At 42.3% G+C, this 20689-nt stretch overlaps 1 protein-coding gene across 1 annotated transcript in view; it reads left to right on the top strand.

Annotated features, from left to right (window-relative positions):
* Positions 1–7273, top strand: part of slc1a1 (solute carrier family 1 member 1) — a gene marked incomplete at both ends in the record, with an annotated part of 50160 nt that extends 42887 nt beyond the window's left edge. Inside the window, 4 exons of the mRNA XM_080741354.1 lie at positions 1683–1805; positions 3420–3614; positions 5858–5992; positions 7027–7273. Of these exons, the coding sequence (XP_080597480.1) occupies positions 1683–1805; positions 3420–3614; positions 5858–5992; positions 7027–7273 (700 nt within the window). The remainder of the gene's footprint in view (positions 1–1682; positions 1806–3419; positions 3615–5857; positions 5993–7026) is intronic.
* Positions 7274–20689: the final 13416 nt, after the last annotated feature.

Genomic DNA, 20689 nt, shown 5'->3' on the forward strand with positions numbered 1-20689 from the left:
CTCGAAACAGAATCCTTTGCCCAGAGAAGTTGCCTGCCAAGTAATGTGATTTACTCAATAAAACACAAATTCAGTCAGGCGTTGTCATCATTGCGTCCGTCAGGTCGCAGTTACTGTCAAAACCTCCACCGACAGTCAGTCAGTCTGTCCGTCACGTCACACTTTTCCCCTACTCATATCTCTGCCACCGTTGCCCCTATCCATGCCAAACATTGCACACACACTCCTTGGCTGCCAAACCAAGACCTCCACCCCTAATTTCTCACATGCCCCTCTTCTAGCACCACCATGACGCCGATTCTTGCAAGACACATTTTTGGACACTGCTCCTACAGATTTTGCCCTAAAATCACGCACACCGGTACACAGTATCTCTACAGTCATGTCATCAAAATGCATCTGTCCCATCTAGCGCCACCATTAGTTTTGAAAAACACATTTTTGGACACTGCTTCTACAGATTTGTCCCTAAAATCACGCTAAGCGGTATACAGTTTCTCTTAAGTCATGTCATCAACATAGATCTGTCCCATTTCCCATATTCCCTCCCCCATATTCCCTCCTGATTGGCTACCATTGCCTTCCAAAGTCACTTATCTCCCGATTTAGGGAGTCTTACTAGTCTTATAATAATTAATAACAAAAAGTTTTAAATTTTTGATTAAAATGTGTTAGATCACGCTAAAGGTAAAGGTAAAATATGCCATAAAATATAAGGTGCTGGGAGTGAAAATTATGAATATTATGTAGGGGTGCCTCGAATTAAAAAAAATATATATTTATAGGGGTGCCCTGAACCAAAAAGGTTTGGGAACCCCTGTATTAAAAAGTCGGGCTGCCAAGAGTGATCTACAAGCTCACAACGGATGCATCTGCGACACAACGTGAGCTTGTATGTCTGCTGTTCTCCGGAAGTGTTGTACAAATAATTCTACAGTAAATTCTCATGGAAACAGCTGGATACAAACCCACTGTAACCCTTGGTTCTGGTGACTCATACTGCCCTCTTTTTTTTGTTGAAAAAACACAAAACAAAACAGTATGCGTCACCAAAACCAAGGAGGGGTGCTTTTTTTTATATATCATGGATAAAATGGAGTTTGAAGTTACAATGACTTTGTATAGGAAGGGGTTGTGTCTGATAAAATGAATATCTATTACCTAAATACTGAATCAAGAAACGTATCCCTTTATAGTCTGTGATTGGTTGTTTGGAAGAACAGCGTGCATATTAAAGTCACTGATTGGTTGTTTGGAAGAACAGTGTGCATATTAAAGTCTCTGATTGGTTGTTTGAAAGAACAGCGTGCATATTAAAGTCTCTGATTGGTTGTTTGAAAGAACAGCGTGCATATTAAAGTCTCTGATTGGTTGTTTGAAAGAACAGCGTGCATATTAAAGTCTCTGATTGGTTGTTTGAAAGAACAGCGTGTATATTAAAGTGTGTGATTGGTTGTCTGAAAGAACAGCGTGCAATCCGTGCATACTAAAGTCTCTGATTGGTTGTTTGAAAGAACAGCATGCATAAAGCCTGTGATTGGTTGTTTTAAAGAACAGCGTGCATATTAAAGTCACTGATTGGTTGTTTTAAAGAACAGGGTGTATATTAAAGCCTGTGATTGGTTGTTTGGAAGAACAGCATGCATATTAAAGCCTGTGATTGGCTGTGTCCCCTCTCCCAGGCTGGCCATCCACGCCACCATCTGCCTGCCTCTCATCTTCTTCATCATCGTGAGGAAGAACCCGTTCACCTTCACCCTGGGCATGGCCCAGGCCCTGGTGACCGCCCTGATGATCTCCTCCAGGTCTGTGTGTGTGTGTGTGTGTGTGTGTGTGTGTGTGTGTGTGTGTGTGTGTGTGTGTGCGCGCGCGTGCGTGCGTGCGTGCGTGCGTGCGTGCGTGCGTGTGTGGGTGCATGCACGCTAGGGATGGGACAATTATTACATAATCGTCTAATCGCAATTATTTGACATAATCGGCATAATCATTTTCCATTGAAAAAGTGTCATATATATTGGCTATTTCCACTATCAATGTTATTTTTTTAAGTGTAAAGTTGTCAAATATGTCAGTAATTTCTTTGTATATTTAGGTTATGTGTCATATCTGCCATGTACAACTTCAAATCCTACAAGCCAAACAGAAATGTAATTGTCAACGACAAAAACACAATTAAATCGTTAATCGCAATTATTTGAGTGACAATCGTACGTCATGTAAAATGTCATAATCGTGACAGCCCTAGAGATGGGACGATAATCGTCATTATTAGCTCACAACGCGCTGCGACACGTTGTGAGCTTGTAGATCTGTTCCGCCCCAGGATTATGGATGTCGGGGATATTTTGATTATCGCGATAATATTTTAAATTGTAAAATGTCTTTGGTCACAGTAGAAATGTTCATATCGTCCCATCGCTAGTATGTGTGTGTGCGTGCACATGCGTGTGTGTGTGTGCGTGCGTGCGCGTGTGCACGTGTGTGTGCTGGCCAAGGTGCTGGTCAGCATCATTATCGTTATCATCCAGGTCAGATTCATCCTGGAATGTAATGTAGCGTGGAATGTATAATTAGGAGGCCCAGCACTGCTTGTTACTGGGTGTTCTGTGTGAGTGTGTGCATGCGCGCGTGTGTGCGTGTGTGTACAGTATGTGCATGAGTGCGTGTGTGCCTGTGTGTGTATGCGTGCCTGCATGCGTGCATACGCGTACACGTAAAAGAGTAAAAGATTAACTTATTCTAAAATAACTATAATATTGAAAGTGTTTTAACTCTATCCCTTTTTTATTAAAGAGGTTACTCTAATGTGCATTCCCTGTGTATTGTTAACCTCATCTGGGTCACCTCCCACCATGACAACCAGGCATACTTAATGAACTGGTGGGTGTGGCCACATACAAACATAATTTTAACTCTTTCTGTACACTTTTTTGGGGAAAAAAATCTTCCTCCTTGTATAATCATAATACCTGATTATCATGTTTTAGAGGGGGAAAAATCATGGCACCACCTCTTTAAGGTGTTTTAACCCTATCCCTTTTAGCCTACAGCAATATGATTAGAGGCGACAATTCAATTTCGATATTGCAACAATGTTCACGATTGTGGTCATCTCTGCTTTTGAAAATGTTGTTAGATTTGTCACTTTTCCAGCCAGGGATCCTTTTTAAAAAACAAAACAAAAAAAGCTTGTAAAATGGCTGTTTGCTTAACTCCATAGACACATGCAAAACAGAAAAAAAGTACAAAACTATGGCACATTCTCTTATTAGGAAGTAGAGAATTACAAAACAACAAGAACATTAAAAAGTTGGATAACCAAGGTTTTTCTGACTTTTCTAACTGATCCTAATGTGTTTCCATGCGCGGCGCCCCCCGGTGGTGCCACCTTGTGGTGGTGGCGGTGCGGTGTCCTCCAGCTCGGCCACGCTGCCCGTCACGTTCCGCTGCGCGGAGGAGAACAACCGCATCGACAAGCGCATCACGCGCTTCGTGCTGCCGGTGGGCGCCACCATCAACATGGACGGCACGGCGCTCTACGAGGCGGTGGCCGCCATCTTCATCGCCCAGCTCAACGACTATCAGCTGGACGCGGGACAGATCGTCACCATCAGGTGAGCGCTGTTGTTACACCAGGAGACATCTCCTCCGCCCACATCAGTGCCCACACCCTAGGTGGGGTTGGCGATTTCTGTGTGGAGTTTGCATGTTCTCCCCGTGTCCCCTAGGGTAGGTACCCTCACAAAAATCATGCAGTAACCTTGGTCTCTATGCTGCCTCCCCCTGGCGAGCCGGTGGCGCCTGATGGAGGGGAAAGGAACTGGTTGGAATAACGTGTTCCTTCCATGCGCTACGTCCAAACCAGGGAAATCCCCACTGTCAGGTGAAAAGAAGCAACTTGGACTCCTCATGCACTTAAGGAAGCATGAGGTCAGTCCGATGTCTCCCCAGGTGTGGCAGAGGGAGAGCAGAGACCAGGATTACAATAGGCAATTGGCACTGGGTGAAAAAATGGGTTACAAAAATAGTGGGATAAAAATTTAAAAAAAAAGAAAAAGAGAGGCAGTGGCTGAAATTTCTAAAGGGCCTTTTGGTTGAAATATCGAAAACAGCTGACCTCCAAGCTCATGACGCGTCGAGCTTGAGGTCAGCTGTTTTCGGTGTGTGATACCACACTGAACTAAGCATTCTGGAGATGTGGGGTAATGGCATGGTTTTCAGTACACAGGCTGAGTTTGCACTGTCTGCCTTTGGGAGGAAAATGTATTATAAAATCAAACCTCGGTTCGAAGTGGAGCGGTGAATCTGAGCAGCTATACCCTGTGTGTGTTGCTAAAGGCCTAAACTGTAAACTGTAAACTGTGCCTGTGAGTGAGTGGTGAGTGTGCCTGGCCTGCACAAAACAGCGCCCCTCCTTTAACTAGTGTGTTGTGTGTGGCCACTCAAGGTATTGCCAGGCTACGGACACGGCCAGCCACCCACCCACCCAGGGACATACCTGTCTATTGGGAGCGCTTTCACCGCTCCAAAAAACAACAACTACTTTCTCGAGGTGCTAACTTGCACCTTGTGCACAAGTAGGCCATGTATGGCCAGCAGAGCGCGCCATGAGGTGCGCTCACCACTGGCATCACCAGGAATGCTCATTGGCTGTTAATGATGACTTTGTCAGAAATTCTGGTCCCTGACTGGGCTATGGGCTTAAACAATCACAGTACTTGTGCACTCTGTTTGCTCAAGTAACAACAACAACAACGAGGGCAATTGCAATAAGTCTGTTGTGTCTTGTTTTACTTCCAGCATAACAGCGACAGTAGCCAGTATCGTTGTGTCTTGTTTTCCTTTACTTCCAGCTTAACAGCGACAGTAGCCAGTATCGTTGTGTCTTGTTTTCAGTATAACAGCAACAGTAACCAGTATCATTGTGTCTTGTTTTACTTCCAGCATAACAGCAACAGTAGCCAGTATCGTTGTGTCTTGTTTTACTTCCAGCATAACAGCAACAGTAGCCAGTATCGTTGTGTCTTGTTTTCAGCATAACAGCAACAGTAGCCAGTATCGTTGTGTCTTGTTTTACTTCCAGCATAACAGCAACAGTAGCCAGTATCGTTGTGTCTTGTTTTCAGCATAACAGCAACAGTAGCCAGTATCGTTGTGTCTTGTTTTCAGTATAACAGCAACAGTAACCAGTATCATTGTGTCTTGTTTTCAGCATAACAGCAACAGTAACCAGTATCATTGTGTCTTGTTTTCAGTATAACAGCGACAGTAGCCAGTATCGTTGTGTCTTGTTTTCAGTATAACAGCGACAGTAGTCAGTATCATTGTGTCTTGTTTTCAGTATAACAGCGACAGTAGTCAGTATCATTGTGTCTTGTTTTCAGTATAACAGCGACAGTAGTCAGTATCATTGTGTCTTGTTTTCAGTATAACAGCAACAGTAGCCAGTATTGTTGTGTCTTGTTTTCAGCATAACAGCAACAGTAGCCAGTATCATTGTGTCTTGTTTTCAGTATAACAGCAACAGTAGCCAGTATCATTGTGTCTTGTTTTCAGCATAACAGCAACAGTAGCCAGTATCGTTGTGTCTTGTTTTCAGTATAACAGCAACAGTAGCCAGTATTGTTGTGTCTTGTTTTCAGCATAACAGCAACAGTAGCCAGTATCATTGTGTCTTGTTTTCAGTATAACAGCGACAGTAGCCAGTATCGTTGTGTCTTGTTTTCAGTATAACAGCAACAGTAGCCAGTATCGTTGTGTCTTGTTTTCAGTATAACAGCAACAGTAGCCAGTATCGTTGTGTCTTGTTTTCAGTATAACAGCAACAGTAGCCAGTATCGTTGTGTCTTGTTTTCAGTATAACAGCAACAGTAGCCAGTATCGGGGCGGCGGGCGTCCCCAACGCCGGACTCGTCACCATGGTGATCGTCTTGACAGCGGTTGGACTGCCAGCCAGTGATGTCACGTTGATCGTCGCGGTGGATTGGCTGCTGTGAGTACCTCTTCTTCCTGTCTGGTGTCCCCTGATGCGACATTCCAAAGCCTACAGTATATATACATAAATATACATACCGCTTGTGCTATAACCTTGTGCTATAACCTTGTGCTATAACCTTGTGCTATAACCTTGTGCTATAACCTTGTGCTATAACCTTGTGCTATAACCTTGTGCTATAACCTTGTGCTATAACCTTGTGCTATAACCTTGGGAACTGCTTCTCATCTACCAAAAACAACTGCGGACTACTTTAGAATAGTTTTTGACCACGACAGAAGCGCGCTGTATCAAGCGAACTCAAGGACGATGATACACGAAAGAAGCCGCCGCGAGAGGCACTGCCGAGCGATCTAAAATGAGCGAGTCGCCGTGCCGAACGCTGTGAAGTTCGCTTGAGCCGAACTCTGCGCTGTTTTGCCCCAACTGCCACTCAAAGTGGCTACTGGCCTGTAGTGTGATCAGGTATAGGGTGTTAATTTACGGACACGTTTCTCTGGGGATTGGTTCCGATCATATTATTGATCATCATATCAGTAAGACCCTAAGGGCAAGAAGTGACCTCTCCCTTTAAACAACAGAGATGTCCATATATGGGCCTTCCCAGATATGGGCTTAATCTTGATGACATCAGGGATCTTGGCCATATATGGAGCGTGACATTAGGCGCGCGGACGGACAAACAGACATGATCTGCAGGTTTTCATACTAATCTAGAACCACGAAACAGTGTGGGCTCGCATGTAACACCATGTATGGGCACAAAGATCTACCCTTTGGCTGCACCTCATTGGCACCTCAATTGCAAGTGTGGTTGCCAACGTGACTATATTCCAGCTAGCACCACTCCCAAATGTTTTTCCACCAATTGCGCCTCATTGGCTAAGGACCCTGCCTTTGTAATGTCGGGGAGAACTTGACTGATAGATAAATAATGAAGATAACATACGTGTGCTTGTTTTCAGCGAACCCACAATCATCGATCATCAACGATATATATATATTGTTATTTATGTTTACTTCCGCCCCAGGGATCGGTTCCGCACCATGATCAACGTGCTGGGCGACGCCTACGGCGCGGCCATCGTGCAGAAGCTGTCGCGGCGGGAGCTGGACCGCATGGACTTGACGTCGTCCTCGGAGGCCGACCTGGCCAACCCCTTCGCCCTGGAGAGCACGCTGGACGAGGAGGACAGCGAGAAGAAGTCCTACGTCAACGGGGGCTTCACCGTGGACAAGACGGACGCCATCTCCTTCACGGAGACGTCGCAGTTCTAAAAGCATCTCCTTCACGGGGACATCGCAGTTCTAAAACCATCTCCTTCACGGAGACATCGCAGTTCTAAAAGCATCTCCTTCACAGACATCGCAGTTTTAAAGAAGAGTCTCCGCCTTCCTCCCTGCCTTGGAAGAGGGGCGGAGCTGGTGCCAGGGATTGTGGGGGATGATGGGGGGTACACACACAGAAAAATAAATGGTTCTTGAATGGATAGATGGGAAAAATGACTCTCACCCCATGGAGACCTGAATTCATGGATTTATCTTTTGTTTTTTGTCCCATTCCGAAGCCAATAACTTCATGACCAGCAGTGGTTACATATGGAGACACAAAGAGTCTCCTTTGTGTCTCCAAAGAAAACCGAATGTCAGTCCAAGAAAATATCCATGAATCCAAGTATCCATGGGGTGACTAATCAAGTCATTTTGGGGGATGAAATATCCCTTTAAATGGTTCTTTAAAAAGGCGATGGTGGTTTCCGAGAGAAGAGCCATCACCTACTAAAGCAGTGTTTCTCAACCTTTTTTTCTGCATGGGCACACTTTTCATGTCCCAAGAATCCATGGGCACACCAACATAATATGGGGGTGTAAATATCGTCACTGTCGGGAAGAAACCTTGTATCTCCAAGTTTCAAATGTGTAAGTTTCTTCGCAAAGTAAAGCCCTGCTTCTTCATACAAGGATGTCGCACAACAGTAGTGAAAACAGCAGATCTACAAGCACACAACGCCTTGCGATGCGAGGCATTGTGTGCTTGTAGATCGGCTGTTTAAATCAATTTTAAAATGATAAATACCGGTACAACAATACTGGCTTTCAAGCAGTTTCAAGGGGCACACTTGACCCTTCTCAGGGGCACACCAAAGGTCCCCAGGCCCAGTGGTTGAGAAACACTGTACTAAAGAACCATTTTGTTTAGTGAATGGTTCTTCCAAGTTCCTCATATGGTTCATTTTTTCCTCTCTTTTTATTCTATTTTTATTCATCAAAGTGACACCTTACTTAAACCATAGCATCCCAATTTTGGTCATGACTTATCTTAATAGGTGAGCCAAAAATAGCATATCTATAAGCTCACAATGAGCTTGTAGATCAGCTATTTTCCAAGTGTCCAGATCCCTGAGAGACACCGAGCAATGAAATATAATAATATGGTTAAAGTAGTTAAAGAGGTGGTGCCATAGTTTTGTACTTTTTCTGTTTTTCATGTGTCTAGGAGGTTGAAAGTACTTCATTAGACCCCCTGGTGTGTTATTTTTGAGAAATGATGTATTCTCTTAGTATTTGTTTGTTTTCTCTTGGAGGCTGCCACCTTGTGGTCAAAAGTGTCAGTTAAAAAACACAGATACTAAGTATGTCACAGTATCAACTCCTCCCCTATTTACCATTCACCCAACACTGTGGGGTGTGGCTATATCAGCTGGGTCACCACCCACCATGCCATCCATGCATACTTAATGAACTGGGGGTGTGGCCACATAAAAACCAAATTTTAACTCTTTCTGTATACTTTTTTGGAAAACAATCTTCCTTCTAGTATAATCATAATACCACCTCTTTAAAGTAGTTAAGGTTCTTTATCGAACCATTGCAAATAAATCGTTATTAAAAGAACCTGGATCTTCTATATGACATTTTACCGATCCAATCCTTTTATTTTTCTGTGTGTAAAAAGAATTATAAAAAAAAGTGCCATGCTGCTTCCGAAACGGGGACCACCGTCCGTCCATGATGTGCTGTCACAGTGCCATTATTAAGGAGAGAGAGAGGGGGGCCCCTGCCACCAGACCCCCCCTTCAACCCAGAGAGAGAGAGGGGGACCCCTTCCACCAGATCCCCCTTCCAGGGACGTGCTGGCCATTGGGAAAAGCGGGACAACTCCCGAACGGCCGGTCCAGGCCGGCCATTAGGGAAAAAATACAAATAAAATGTCGGACTTCGTTCCATTTTGGGGGCTGGACAGCCAAAAAAGTAAATCGTCACTGTCGGGCAGAAACCTCGTATTTCCAAGTTTCAAATTTGTACTTTTTTTTTTCCGCAAAGCAAAGCCCTGCTTCATCATACAAGGCTGTTGCACAAAAGTAGTGAAAACAGCAGATCTACAAGCACACAACGCCTCGCGGGCGCGAGGCGTTGTGTGCTTGTAGATCGGCTGTTTTCACTAGTTTAAATCATTTTTTAAATGATAAATACGAAACAAACGGTTTTGGACATAAAAGGTTTCCACCCGACAACGACGAAATATAACTCATGTAATTGGCTTGTCACTTGTCATGATCTGAAATGGCAAGCGGCGCTATAGAGAGAGATCTCTCTCTATAGCGCGCAATGAGGGCCTCTACAACTCTTTTTCCCGGGCTGAATCAGGGGCTCAGCACGTCCCTGCCCCCTTCAACCCAGAGCTGGAAAAAAAAAACATTAGCAATATCTGCCTCCCTTCTCTCACCGCACGCCCTTCTTCAAAAGCTTTTCTCTCTCCGCCACGAACGCCCCTTCAACGCCCTTCATAATCATATCACGCGGGCGTGGATTCTATGCGGTCCTTGAATAAAACCTGCACTAGATGAAAGATGAAAGCGCTTCCTACCATCGCTGACCATGTGCCAAAACCAACCGAGAGTTCTTCTTTTCTTCAAACAAAATACTTTTTTTATCTTCTTCTTTTTTCGCAAAGAGCCTGTTTTATCTGTGTTCCGTGTGTGTGTATGTGTGTGTGTGTGACTGACTGTGTGTGTGCGTGCGTTAGCGTGTGTGAGAGAGATAAAGAGAAAGACCTTTTATGACATGTGTTTAACAGTGTCACAACGTTGAGCTGAATGCATTTTGCGACAAAAACAAAAGCATGATAAATTAGAACTAGGGGTAGATGTTGACATGGAGCAACTTGATTCAAAACTCTTCAATACAGATTTTTTTTTTTGTAAACTAATCTGAATTCTGTTTTTTTACACTTAAAGTCATACTGTGTAACACATTAATTGGAGCTCTTTGAAAAAGCTGTTTTGTTATTTATTGTATTAAATTATAAATAAATATTTAAAAAATAGCCGATCTACAAGCTCACAATGCGTCGCGATGCGACGCGTTGTGAGCTTGTAGATCTGCTATTTCCACTATTTTTGACTTAAAAAAAAAAATGTATGAACATTTTTCAAATGGAAACGATTATGACGATTATGAAAAATAATCGCGATTATGTCAAATAATTGCGATTAGACGATTATGTAATAATTGTGACAGCCCTACCTACAGTGTATCTATCTAATTTGGCATCAGTGTTGAGAGCAGACATTCACGATTAAAAAAGTTTGGTTTAGAAAGAAAAACAAACTAATTTATGGTTATTTTGGAAAAATAATACACCAGTGAAAGATCAGACCACATCAAAGTTAACATGTTTAATTGATAAAACGTTACACAGTACGACTTTTAAGACTTTGCTTTATCTGTCGTCTGTCTGGTTTAAGGATAACTGTGAGTCTGTGTTTCCTGTCCAATCTCAGGCCCCGTTCACACGACAGCGGTCACTAGGACAAAACTAAATATCTGATATACAGTATGTGCCGTCCGTTTAGAACAGGGGTGGGCAACTTTGATGATGGAGAGGGCCACTATATTTTCACATTCACTCCAGAGGGCCACAATGCATATACAGTAAAAAAAAAAAATAGGAAAAATAGCAGATCTACAAGCTCAATTTTTGCTATTTTTGAATTGGAATCCGAAATTTGAGATATTTTTTAATTGGAATCCTGAAAAGTAGCAATTTTATTTAATTTGAAATGCATTTATGTGTCCTTATGTTAACTTTGTGAACTTAAATACAAATATATTGGACATAAAAAAATAAAATAAAAAAAAACAAGTGCTGCTATGTCTAATATAGACTTAAGTAGTAATTAAAGCGTGGTTGGAAATGGAGCTGAAAATCAATACTATATCAGTATTCCAATATGAACCAGCTGTGGGCTGCATTAAGTGAAGGTGGGGGCCGCATGTGGCCCCCGGGCCGCCAGTTGCCCATGTATGGTTTAGAAGGAAACACCATCATCGCGGGTACAAAGTGAAAACCCCTTTTCGTTTTCAAAGTGGATCTATTTGAAAACGCTCCACCTCGTGTCTCCATGTAAATGGCCAAAACGGGGGAATCCGCAAAGCGTACAATGTCACGGCTCACGTCGGTTCACGCTGCAGAGCCGTAGAGCCGCGCTGCATCGGTCAATGCAGAGCAGTGTAAGCAGAGTGGCGACACGCTTTGATCTCGCAGCAGACCGGAAGTGGCGTCGCATGGAGCCTGTTCTCATTCTTAGCGAACCTCTGCTGCTCTTCAGCCCCATCCGCCCCCATTATAACCGAGGCATTTTCACTCGCTGGTAAGTAGACTAAATCACGTCTTTTTCCCGCTTTTGACTCATTCACAGGCCTCTCCAAGGTAGACAACATTATTAAAAGGGGGAAAAAGACGTGATTTGGCCAGCGAGGGAAAATGCCTCGGTTATAATGGGGGCGAACGGGGCTGAAGAGCAGTAAAGGCTCGCTAAGAATGAGAACAGGCTCCAGTAAGCTAGGCTAAGCTAGGCTAAATAGGCTTTCCACGCTTACAATGGGAGTCGACGTAAGTGTCATAACTCTCTCTTTCGAGGGGTCTGGGTTAATGTAAACAAACAAGCGGACCGGAATGTAGAACGGAAGTAGAACGGGATCGGTTCCACGCGTGCGTAACCGGTCCGTCTGGCAGCGCGTCACACCGCCGCCACCTAGCGGCCTGGCATGCACATTACAGCGGTTTTGCTGCGTCTCCGTCTCCGTGCAAACGCAGAGTAAAAAGTGAGAACGCAACGGAGCTTTGTCGCGTTCTTTTCCGATCGTTGTCGTGTGAACGAGGCCTCGAGTGTACAATAATCTAGTGCTTTATATCTCTGACTATATTATATTCAAACTGTGCCAAACTTTAAAAAGTAAAACAAAAAAATGTTGCTTGATGCAGATCACTGGTCATGAGCAGATGTTTTTTAAAAATGTATTCTGTAAGTGTTCTTATCAATTAAAGACTGAAAAGAAGAGCAAATATATATAAATACACATCGGCACAAGAATCGTATGAAATCATTGAACACTGTGAAATATACAGACATTTGTTTATGTTTTTCATAACCGAATTACTAACTGGCTGAAAACTCCATTGATAGCTGGGATGTAGGCACAGCAATACATTATATTGTTGCTATCGGGCAAGAAACCGCTATCTCCATATTCTAACCTTTTGTGTTTCTTTTTGTAAAATTAACACCCTACTTGATCATAGCGTCACACAAAAGCATCAAAATGAGTAGATCCACAGCATATTTAGAGCTTATAGATCTGCAAGTGTTTATGCTTTTTTTAATTTGAATACTGAAAAGTAAAAGATTTGGACATATGAGGTTTCCACCTGACAGCAACGATGTTGTTATATTATTATATTGATCGATCTCATGTGTCTCCCAGTGTTGTGCTTTCTTAAGAACACCGTCTGATTTCACCTATACCTGTTTTGAGGGATTTGTGTCAAAAATAAGCTAAAAAGTGTCATCTTTTAAAGAGATGCATTGAACATTGTTTTTTATTGATTCTGTTGCAAACACATCTAACGCACATACATGTACCATTGTTAGGCTGTCGATGATCCTTTAAATAGTTTAAAAAGAATGTATTATGGCGCTCCTTTTGGAGTCAGACTCAGAACATGCTACCTTGTCACTTATTGCCACTGGGACTGGTCACATAAAGTGTGCTACACTTTGCCCTGGGTTCATGATTGACTTGTTGTTAAGTGTCATTCGGTGTCATTACAAATGAGGCGACGTCTTCAAATCAACCCACTGAGCATTTCTTTCGGGCTATTAGATGTCTAAAATACGTCTAAACGTCAAGGCTAAAACCAGGTTACAACTTCTTCCGAGCGCCCAATGAAGCCTGGGTTTCCGAGGCTACAACTGGTCTAAATGTGAAAGATTTATAAACGGCTAGGCTTAACCTAGATATTGATTTGCTGTTTGTTTTTTTGTGTCTATATTTAGACCGTCTATATATAGTTGTTGAAAGGACGCTGTTTCAAGTCTAAGCTTGAGCGTAGCTGTCTAAAAAAAAAAAAACGTTCACTTTTAGACCAGTTATCTATATCAGTGGTTCTCAACCTTTTCAGGCTGCGACCCCCAAAATAATCATAGTTGAACTGGGGACCCCCCACCCTTACGAGCCCTTACGAGCACTACTTGGAGTAGGAAGAGTTGAGACATTACAATTTGTTTAACACAGTACTATTGTGAAAATAGCAATTGCGAGGCGTTGTGAGCATGTAGATCTGCTATTTTCACAATTTCTGCCTCTAATATTTGACAATTTGGCCAATGTTTAACTTGTCATTTTAGAGGTATTAAAAAGTCCTTAAATTGTCACTTTAGAAATGTGCAGATACCCTCTATACACTTAAACTTTATGTTGGTTTGTTTACTGTTGAATGAGAAAACAATGTTTCACATTAAGTTAAAGGTGTATTCAGTGATAATGAAAGTGGCCGGGGGTCATCTTGTCCCTTACTGGCCTTAAAAAAAATGTTTCGTTTTTTTATAGATTTTTTTACACCATTATAATGTTCTCTCAGACGTTCTTAATTCAGAGAGACTGTGGTTCTCAAAACTTTTATTTTGACCATCATACTGTAACTAAACATCATAACATAACTATGGCCATACTCTACCCTGATTGGTCGAGGACTGGCTGGCCACCGCTGAAAACCGAATCTAGCTATGCTCGTAACACGGGCCATGGTGGAAGTCCTTATTATGGTCAGCACACATTCTAGTGAGGAGAATTAATGGAAAATGTACCAATTATATTTTCATTTGAATGAAATACAATCACTGAATATACCTTTAATCATCTGGAGACCCAGCAAAATAATTTGGGAACCCCCCTGGGGGTCACGACCCACATGTTGAGAACCACAGATCTATATCCGACTTTGGCTGCGAGTATTCATGGATTTAACGCAGTTGTAACCACATCAATTTATAGTATAGCGTCCCTTATTCTGGGCCTGTCATGATATGCAGAAACAGGTGAAGGTTTGGTGTAGAGGGGGAAAGTACAGATCCCCTGAGGTCCCTCCAGGTCACTTCAAGTATACATCAGGTTTACGTGGTTAAAGATTAGGTGCAGTCTTCAAGTGAGGGCTGAGGATTCAAGGGTTTCAAGCCAGGTTACGAGGAAGTGTGCTTATTGCTCCCTTGTAAAGCTGATAACCGTCTAAACGAGACTCAATAAAGGAAGAAACATGGAGTTCACCATGGAGACGGGAGGCTGGTGCGCTACAGACAAAGTTTGCAAAAAGTCATTGATTGACCCATTAGGACCAGGAATTATACTTTAGCCGTGCTGTGAGCTTGTAGATCTGCTATTTTTGAAAAGTTGTGGAAATGTGTGCAAATCTTTGAATATATGTATTTTTAAAGCGAACATTTGCAACTCAAATATTTGCTTCTGGGGGCCCTGGAACATTTTGAATGAAGCAGAGAGTGTGTACACTCTCTGCTATGGAGGTCCTTGCCAATGAAACCACTCGTGCCATAGTGGACTCCTAATGTGCCAAAGTGTCGTCGTAAATCAGTTTGATACATGACATTCTGACGTTCAGTAATTGGTTATTATGATCAAAATAAGAACATTACTAGTATTAAAGACGCCTTCAGAGCATCAGAGCTTCTTAATACGGCACAGTTAATAAGCAGTAGTAACTATTAATCTGGCTGGTTGCGTCATCATTGTGATATCAGAACAGGCCAGCTAATATCCTGTATTCCGTGAGGTCAGATGTATTGGCCAATGAGGTATTGGTCAGCTCCATATATGGAGAGGTCTTGGCCATATATGGGGTGTGACATGAGGTGTCCGTGAGGTCAGAACATCTTAAAACCTCGGACAAGGACAAGGCGTTGCCGCGGACACATTTGTCCGTGTACGGGACATGTTGATGACCCCTGTGAATGGTCAACAACTGGGACGTTGTGTCCTCTTAAATATACAGTAGTGCACGAGGGCTCTTGGGGCCTATAGCTATACAACGGCAATTAAGTATAATAAAGCGTCCGTTAATTGTTAACATAAAGCAATAATGTTTGAATTGCAGCGTTTTCGGATGAAATGACTTCCTTCTCCGCCCAGAACTTTGGACTTCCGGACGGTTAAGGGCAACAACACAATCCTGATGACGTTAACTGTGGGACGGTCTGGATAGTTAAACACTGCACATTCTTATCACAGTGTTTAGCAGGTCATGCTTTCTGTCATTACAACAACATGGTGGAGGTGTTGTTTTTGCTGGTTTGTTTGTTTGTTTTTTCTCGTGGGGATGTGTTTTACCCCGGCTTCTGGTCAGACTGAGTTACATACTTGCATTTCCTTTTGGGAAATGATGTGTCAAAATGTAACAATTTAATAATAATAATAATACAATCGTGATTGTTTTTGTCCGATGTGGGGCACATTTTCAAAATATCACAAAGTGTCACAAAATAAAAATACATGTTTTTGTTGTTGAAGATACAAGCTCACAACGTGCCAGATTTGCGACGGGTTGTGAGCTTGTAGATCGTCGACGGGTTGTGAGCTTGTAGATCGTCTTCTTTCACTATTTGCTATACAAAGCGCTACATAGGGCTTAACTGGTTAGTTAAATCCACTGGCTTCTTGTTTTCTAGTCAACTGAACCGAATGTGCCATACGCTAAATATCTGAAAATGCAAGGACGTTCTTTCCACTGCTGGCTGATATAGACCGGGCATTTTATGGATTATAAGGGGTTGACCTCAAACAAATTGCAACGCAAAGGCTTTCAACTCTTTTTTGTTTCACAAATATGTCAAAAGTCCTAGGAAATCCCAGTGGTGGAACGTATTGAAAAAGTGGCTGAAGGTTTAGGTCCCATTAATTTTACTATATAAATAAATAAATAAATAAACAAATAAATAAATAAATAAATCTGCTTTAAGTAGCATGTGAGGGGCCAAACTATGTTTTTTTTCATGATTCTGAATTCATTCATTCCTTGGGCTAAAAACGGCTCTCACAAAACAGTGAAAAGTGATGACTCATCACTAAACCATAGTTTTGTGGGGCTGTCAGAAGCTTTTTCAATGTGTTCCACAACTCAAATGTCTTAGGACTTTTGATATCTTGTTAATGATGAAACAAAAGGAGTTGAAAGCGTTTCTGTTGCAATTTGTTTGAGGCTAGCCCCTTATAATCGATAAAATGCCCGGACTAATATGAGGTTTAAGAACGATCCTGGCCATAAATCACTTATTGAACCATAAAACAAAAGGTCATTTCATAATCGATGACCTGTGTGAAATATAAGCTTGCAAATCAGGCTCTATATTCTTACATTTCCAACAAAAGCACATCACGAAGGATAAATCCGATTCAGCATAATGTCTCTCTCCTGTACAGTGAAATACTTATTATGTACGTATTATGAATCAACAATATGTACCAGATTATGTGTACTGTATAACTGCAAGCCAATAAAGACAGAATTGCTCGTTTTCTTTTCCCCTCTCGCCTCTGGTCTTTATTTTCATAGTATATTTTAAAAGTAACTTTTACCAATTATAGAGGGTTTAAAGGACAACTTTAGTTTCTTACAACAAGGGTTCATATTTTAGATTGTAATTAACTAATATAAAAGATGAGTGTTAAAATTATTTCATTTACTTCTTTCTATTGTTTTAGAGATTCTTATTTCAGTTGTTGGGGGCATGCGTACAAGTGGCTAAATATGTCATTTTACACAGAATAAGCCCATTCCCAAGATACAACACAACCTTTCATGGTTGGATGTGACTTATGGGGGCTAGAAGTTTTACTTTAGATAGCAATAAAGAAACTGCTGGCTTATTGTGTCTAAAAATACGTATTTAGCCACTTGTACGCATGCCCCCATGCGTACGCATGCCCCACATTTTAGCACGGTAAACGTGATAAAACAATAGAACGAAGCAAATGAAAACATTTTAACCCTCACTTTTTCTTTTCTCTAATTACAATCTAAAATATGAACCCTTTTTGTAAAAAAAAAAAGTTGTCCAGCTCGACAAATAAAAGGTGAATTGATCCCAGTGCATGATGGAGGACGATATCACGATATATTACATCTCCACTATATGATAATCGTGAGTGTTTTTTATCACGATAAACGATTATAACGCTTATCGTCCCATCCCTAACCCCTAGAGGGGTTCCAGACAGACAGACAGACAGACAGACAGACAGACAGACAGACAGACAGACAGAACATACACACACGACACACCAAGCCTCTTCGCCAACAACAGCAAAAAGTAAAAGCTCACAACGTGCCAACGTTGTGAGGCGTTATGAGCTTGTAGATCGGCTATGTTTGGTGAATGTTCCCTGCAGAATATAGCGATGCTGGGGTTCCAGTGGTTAAAATGTCAAGAATAAAAGTTATTTTCAATATTCATTATGGCATATGATATCTTAGGGGGAAAGATTTCCCTTATTGACATGAATCTAAGGTACTGTAAAGTAACAATGTAATTCAGGGATGCCATGGATGAAGCCGTTATTTACAGGGCTGACCTGAGAGAAAAAGGTTTGAAAACACATAGGGCCCTATTATGATCCAGGTCTTATGCCTTATGCCTTAACTTCTTTAACTTTTTTCCACTATTTTGAAAAACATTTTTAAATACTTCAAATGCTGATCTACATCTGCACGTTGTGAACTTGCAAATCAGCTATTTGAAATATTTAAAACACAAAAACAAAATAGTAAAAAAAGGCAAAGAAGTTAAGCATAAGGCATAAGACCTGGATCATAATAGGGCCCCTAGTCCTGATGCATATAACATTGAATAGATAAATTGAATATGTCTACAGACCAGATAAGGACTAATTATTAAACATTCCTCTGTTAGTATCAGTTGTGTCCATTGCAGTAGTTAGACAATTATACTGTACATAATTCTGCACCAAAACTGCTGCATTGTGGTATATGGCAGATAAATAATACATTCACAACTAAAAGTTATATTTTCCCTGGGTTTCATCACATGCAGCCCAGCAGTCTGACCACTCAGTGTTGTGAAATAGCCTGTAAGGCAACCATGGCTGCTGCAACCAGGCTGCAACAAACCTCTGCTTGTTGCCTAGTCTGGGATCACTTCACTTTTCGGGCTTGTAACCGGTCTGGAGCGGAAACCACAACACGCCATGTTGTAGTACTCAAAGGACTACAATTTGGCCGGAACTATCCACCGGAAACAGTCTTAACCCAAAATAATTCTTCTGCGCTCAAGGACATACTTTTAGGGCCTACCTAATAAACTCCTTGATGCGGAGTAGTTTTGCTTTTGAAAAATATGTTTGGTATGCATCTTTTTTTAGTCCAACTCGTAGAGACTGGAAAGACTACACTAGGCTACTGAGCACTGAGCAGCAGGGATTGGGGAAACAAACGGAGGGAACCAAATCAAAGCGACGCCGCTTCTTCTAGTGGTTTCCACGCTTTAGGCGGAAACCAAACGGCCTGTCGTGAACGAACACCAGGCTTTCCCCCAGAAAGCCTGGTAGGCGAGGTTACTTGTTGCCCAACACAGTAGATGGGCAACATTAACAACCTGTGCTACTCTTATAGTATAGTCTGGGGTCTTCAACGTTTTCCGGCCAAGGACCCCTTAGTCGAGAGAGATGAAGCAGGGACCACCACAATCTTATCATAGATTCCATATATTTCCATTGTTTGACAGCACTCATGTATCGTGTATTTTGGATTTGTGTCAATTTGTATCTTCAGATATTTGACCAAGCTTGTAGATCTGCTATTTTTGGCTAAAGTTCTCAGAATATGGACGCTAGGGTTCAAGTAGTTACTATAAAATAGCAAAAAAAGGTTTCTATTGCTCAAAGATTTGGAGAACCCTCTGTAGTAACTCTGAGGACCCCCCAGGGGTCCTGGACCCCCTGTTGAAGACCCCTGGCATAGTAGTGGTTCTCAAAGTGGGGTCTGATGGAAAGCATAGCTAAGCTCAAGTGTACTCAAGTACAATTCTTGGCAATGTTTGGAATATTTGTGAAACATATTTAACAACACACATCCCTTCCCTTTGGGTCCATTTGGTTCCATTTGTATGCTCTCTGAGTTACATACTCATAAGGGTCCATTTGGTTCTGTTAGATTGCGATCAAAAGAGGAGAAAAAGCTTCCTCAGTTTCAATGCAAAAAAAGGTTTATTCAAACCGAACATCAATCACTTTCACTCAAATCACCAATACAGGATTCTTAAGGAATGAATCGTACGCCACTACAAATCAATCATTCATGATAGCACTATGGTTTAATTAAACAAAACACTCTCTGACATCCTGTCTGTCATTACTCAAATACACTGATACGCATGCACACACACGTGCACATGCACACACACGCATGCACCCATGCAATGCACACACACACACACACACACACACACACACACACACACACACACACACACACACACACACACACACACACACACACACACACACACACACACACACACACACACAGTGTATGAATGCTTGAAGGTCTGAAGAATTCAGCGTTGCGGTGACGTCATCCTCTGTTAAATGGAAAGAGGGGGAGGGGGGGGGGGGGGGGCAGAAATGTTGCTATTTATCCAGCAGCATCCCATAATAATCACCTGGCTGAACCTGAATGACCTTATGATAAAACTGCTGTACTGTTAGGGTCGATTCACACTCTAATAAGGAGCCGAGTTTATTTCGGTTCGGCACTGTCCAGACCCAAATATGGGTCGTCGTTCCCCCCGGTTCGGGGATGCGTCACCCGACTTAACTCGGCTCCTCGGTGCTGCCGAAATGTTGTGACCTCCCGACTTAATTTCGGTGCTCAGCGGTGTCTTCTCATTCCAGCTTCAAGTTCATATTTTCGGCTGTGAAGTCAAGGAAACGAAACAGCAGTCGTTTGGAAGGGAGACAAGCCAACCTCAAAATGATTGTGGCTGTGTATTGAGCGTTGCATAGCGGACACAATGTCAGCTGGCTCTCGCTCTGGCTGAAGAGAGATGGCAGATTGGGAGGCGCGCGCGCACGCACGCACGCACGCACGCACGCACGCACGCACGCACGCACGCACTTAAGGGCTTTGCACACAGACGCGTTTTTTTTTCATCACACGAAAAAAACAGACGATTTCATTTCTTTAAAGAAAATAATAATTCTCTATGACCTCATGCACACCGGCTCCGAATTTGCCATGCGGCAGGTGGCTGCGGCAGTGCATTTTTTTCCAGATCAAAACCAGTTCGATTCGTGCATCTTGTCGCATGCGGTAAAAACTCATCGACT

The sequence above is a fragment of the Nannobrachium achirus genome (genome assembly GCF_963921795.1).
Source record: "Nannobrachium achirus genome assembly, chromosome: 14".
NCBI classification, from domain to species: Eukaryota; Metazoa; Chordata; class Actinopteri; order Myctophiformes; family Myctophidae; genus Nannobrachium; species Nannobrachium achirus.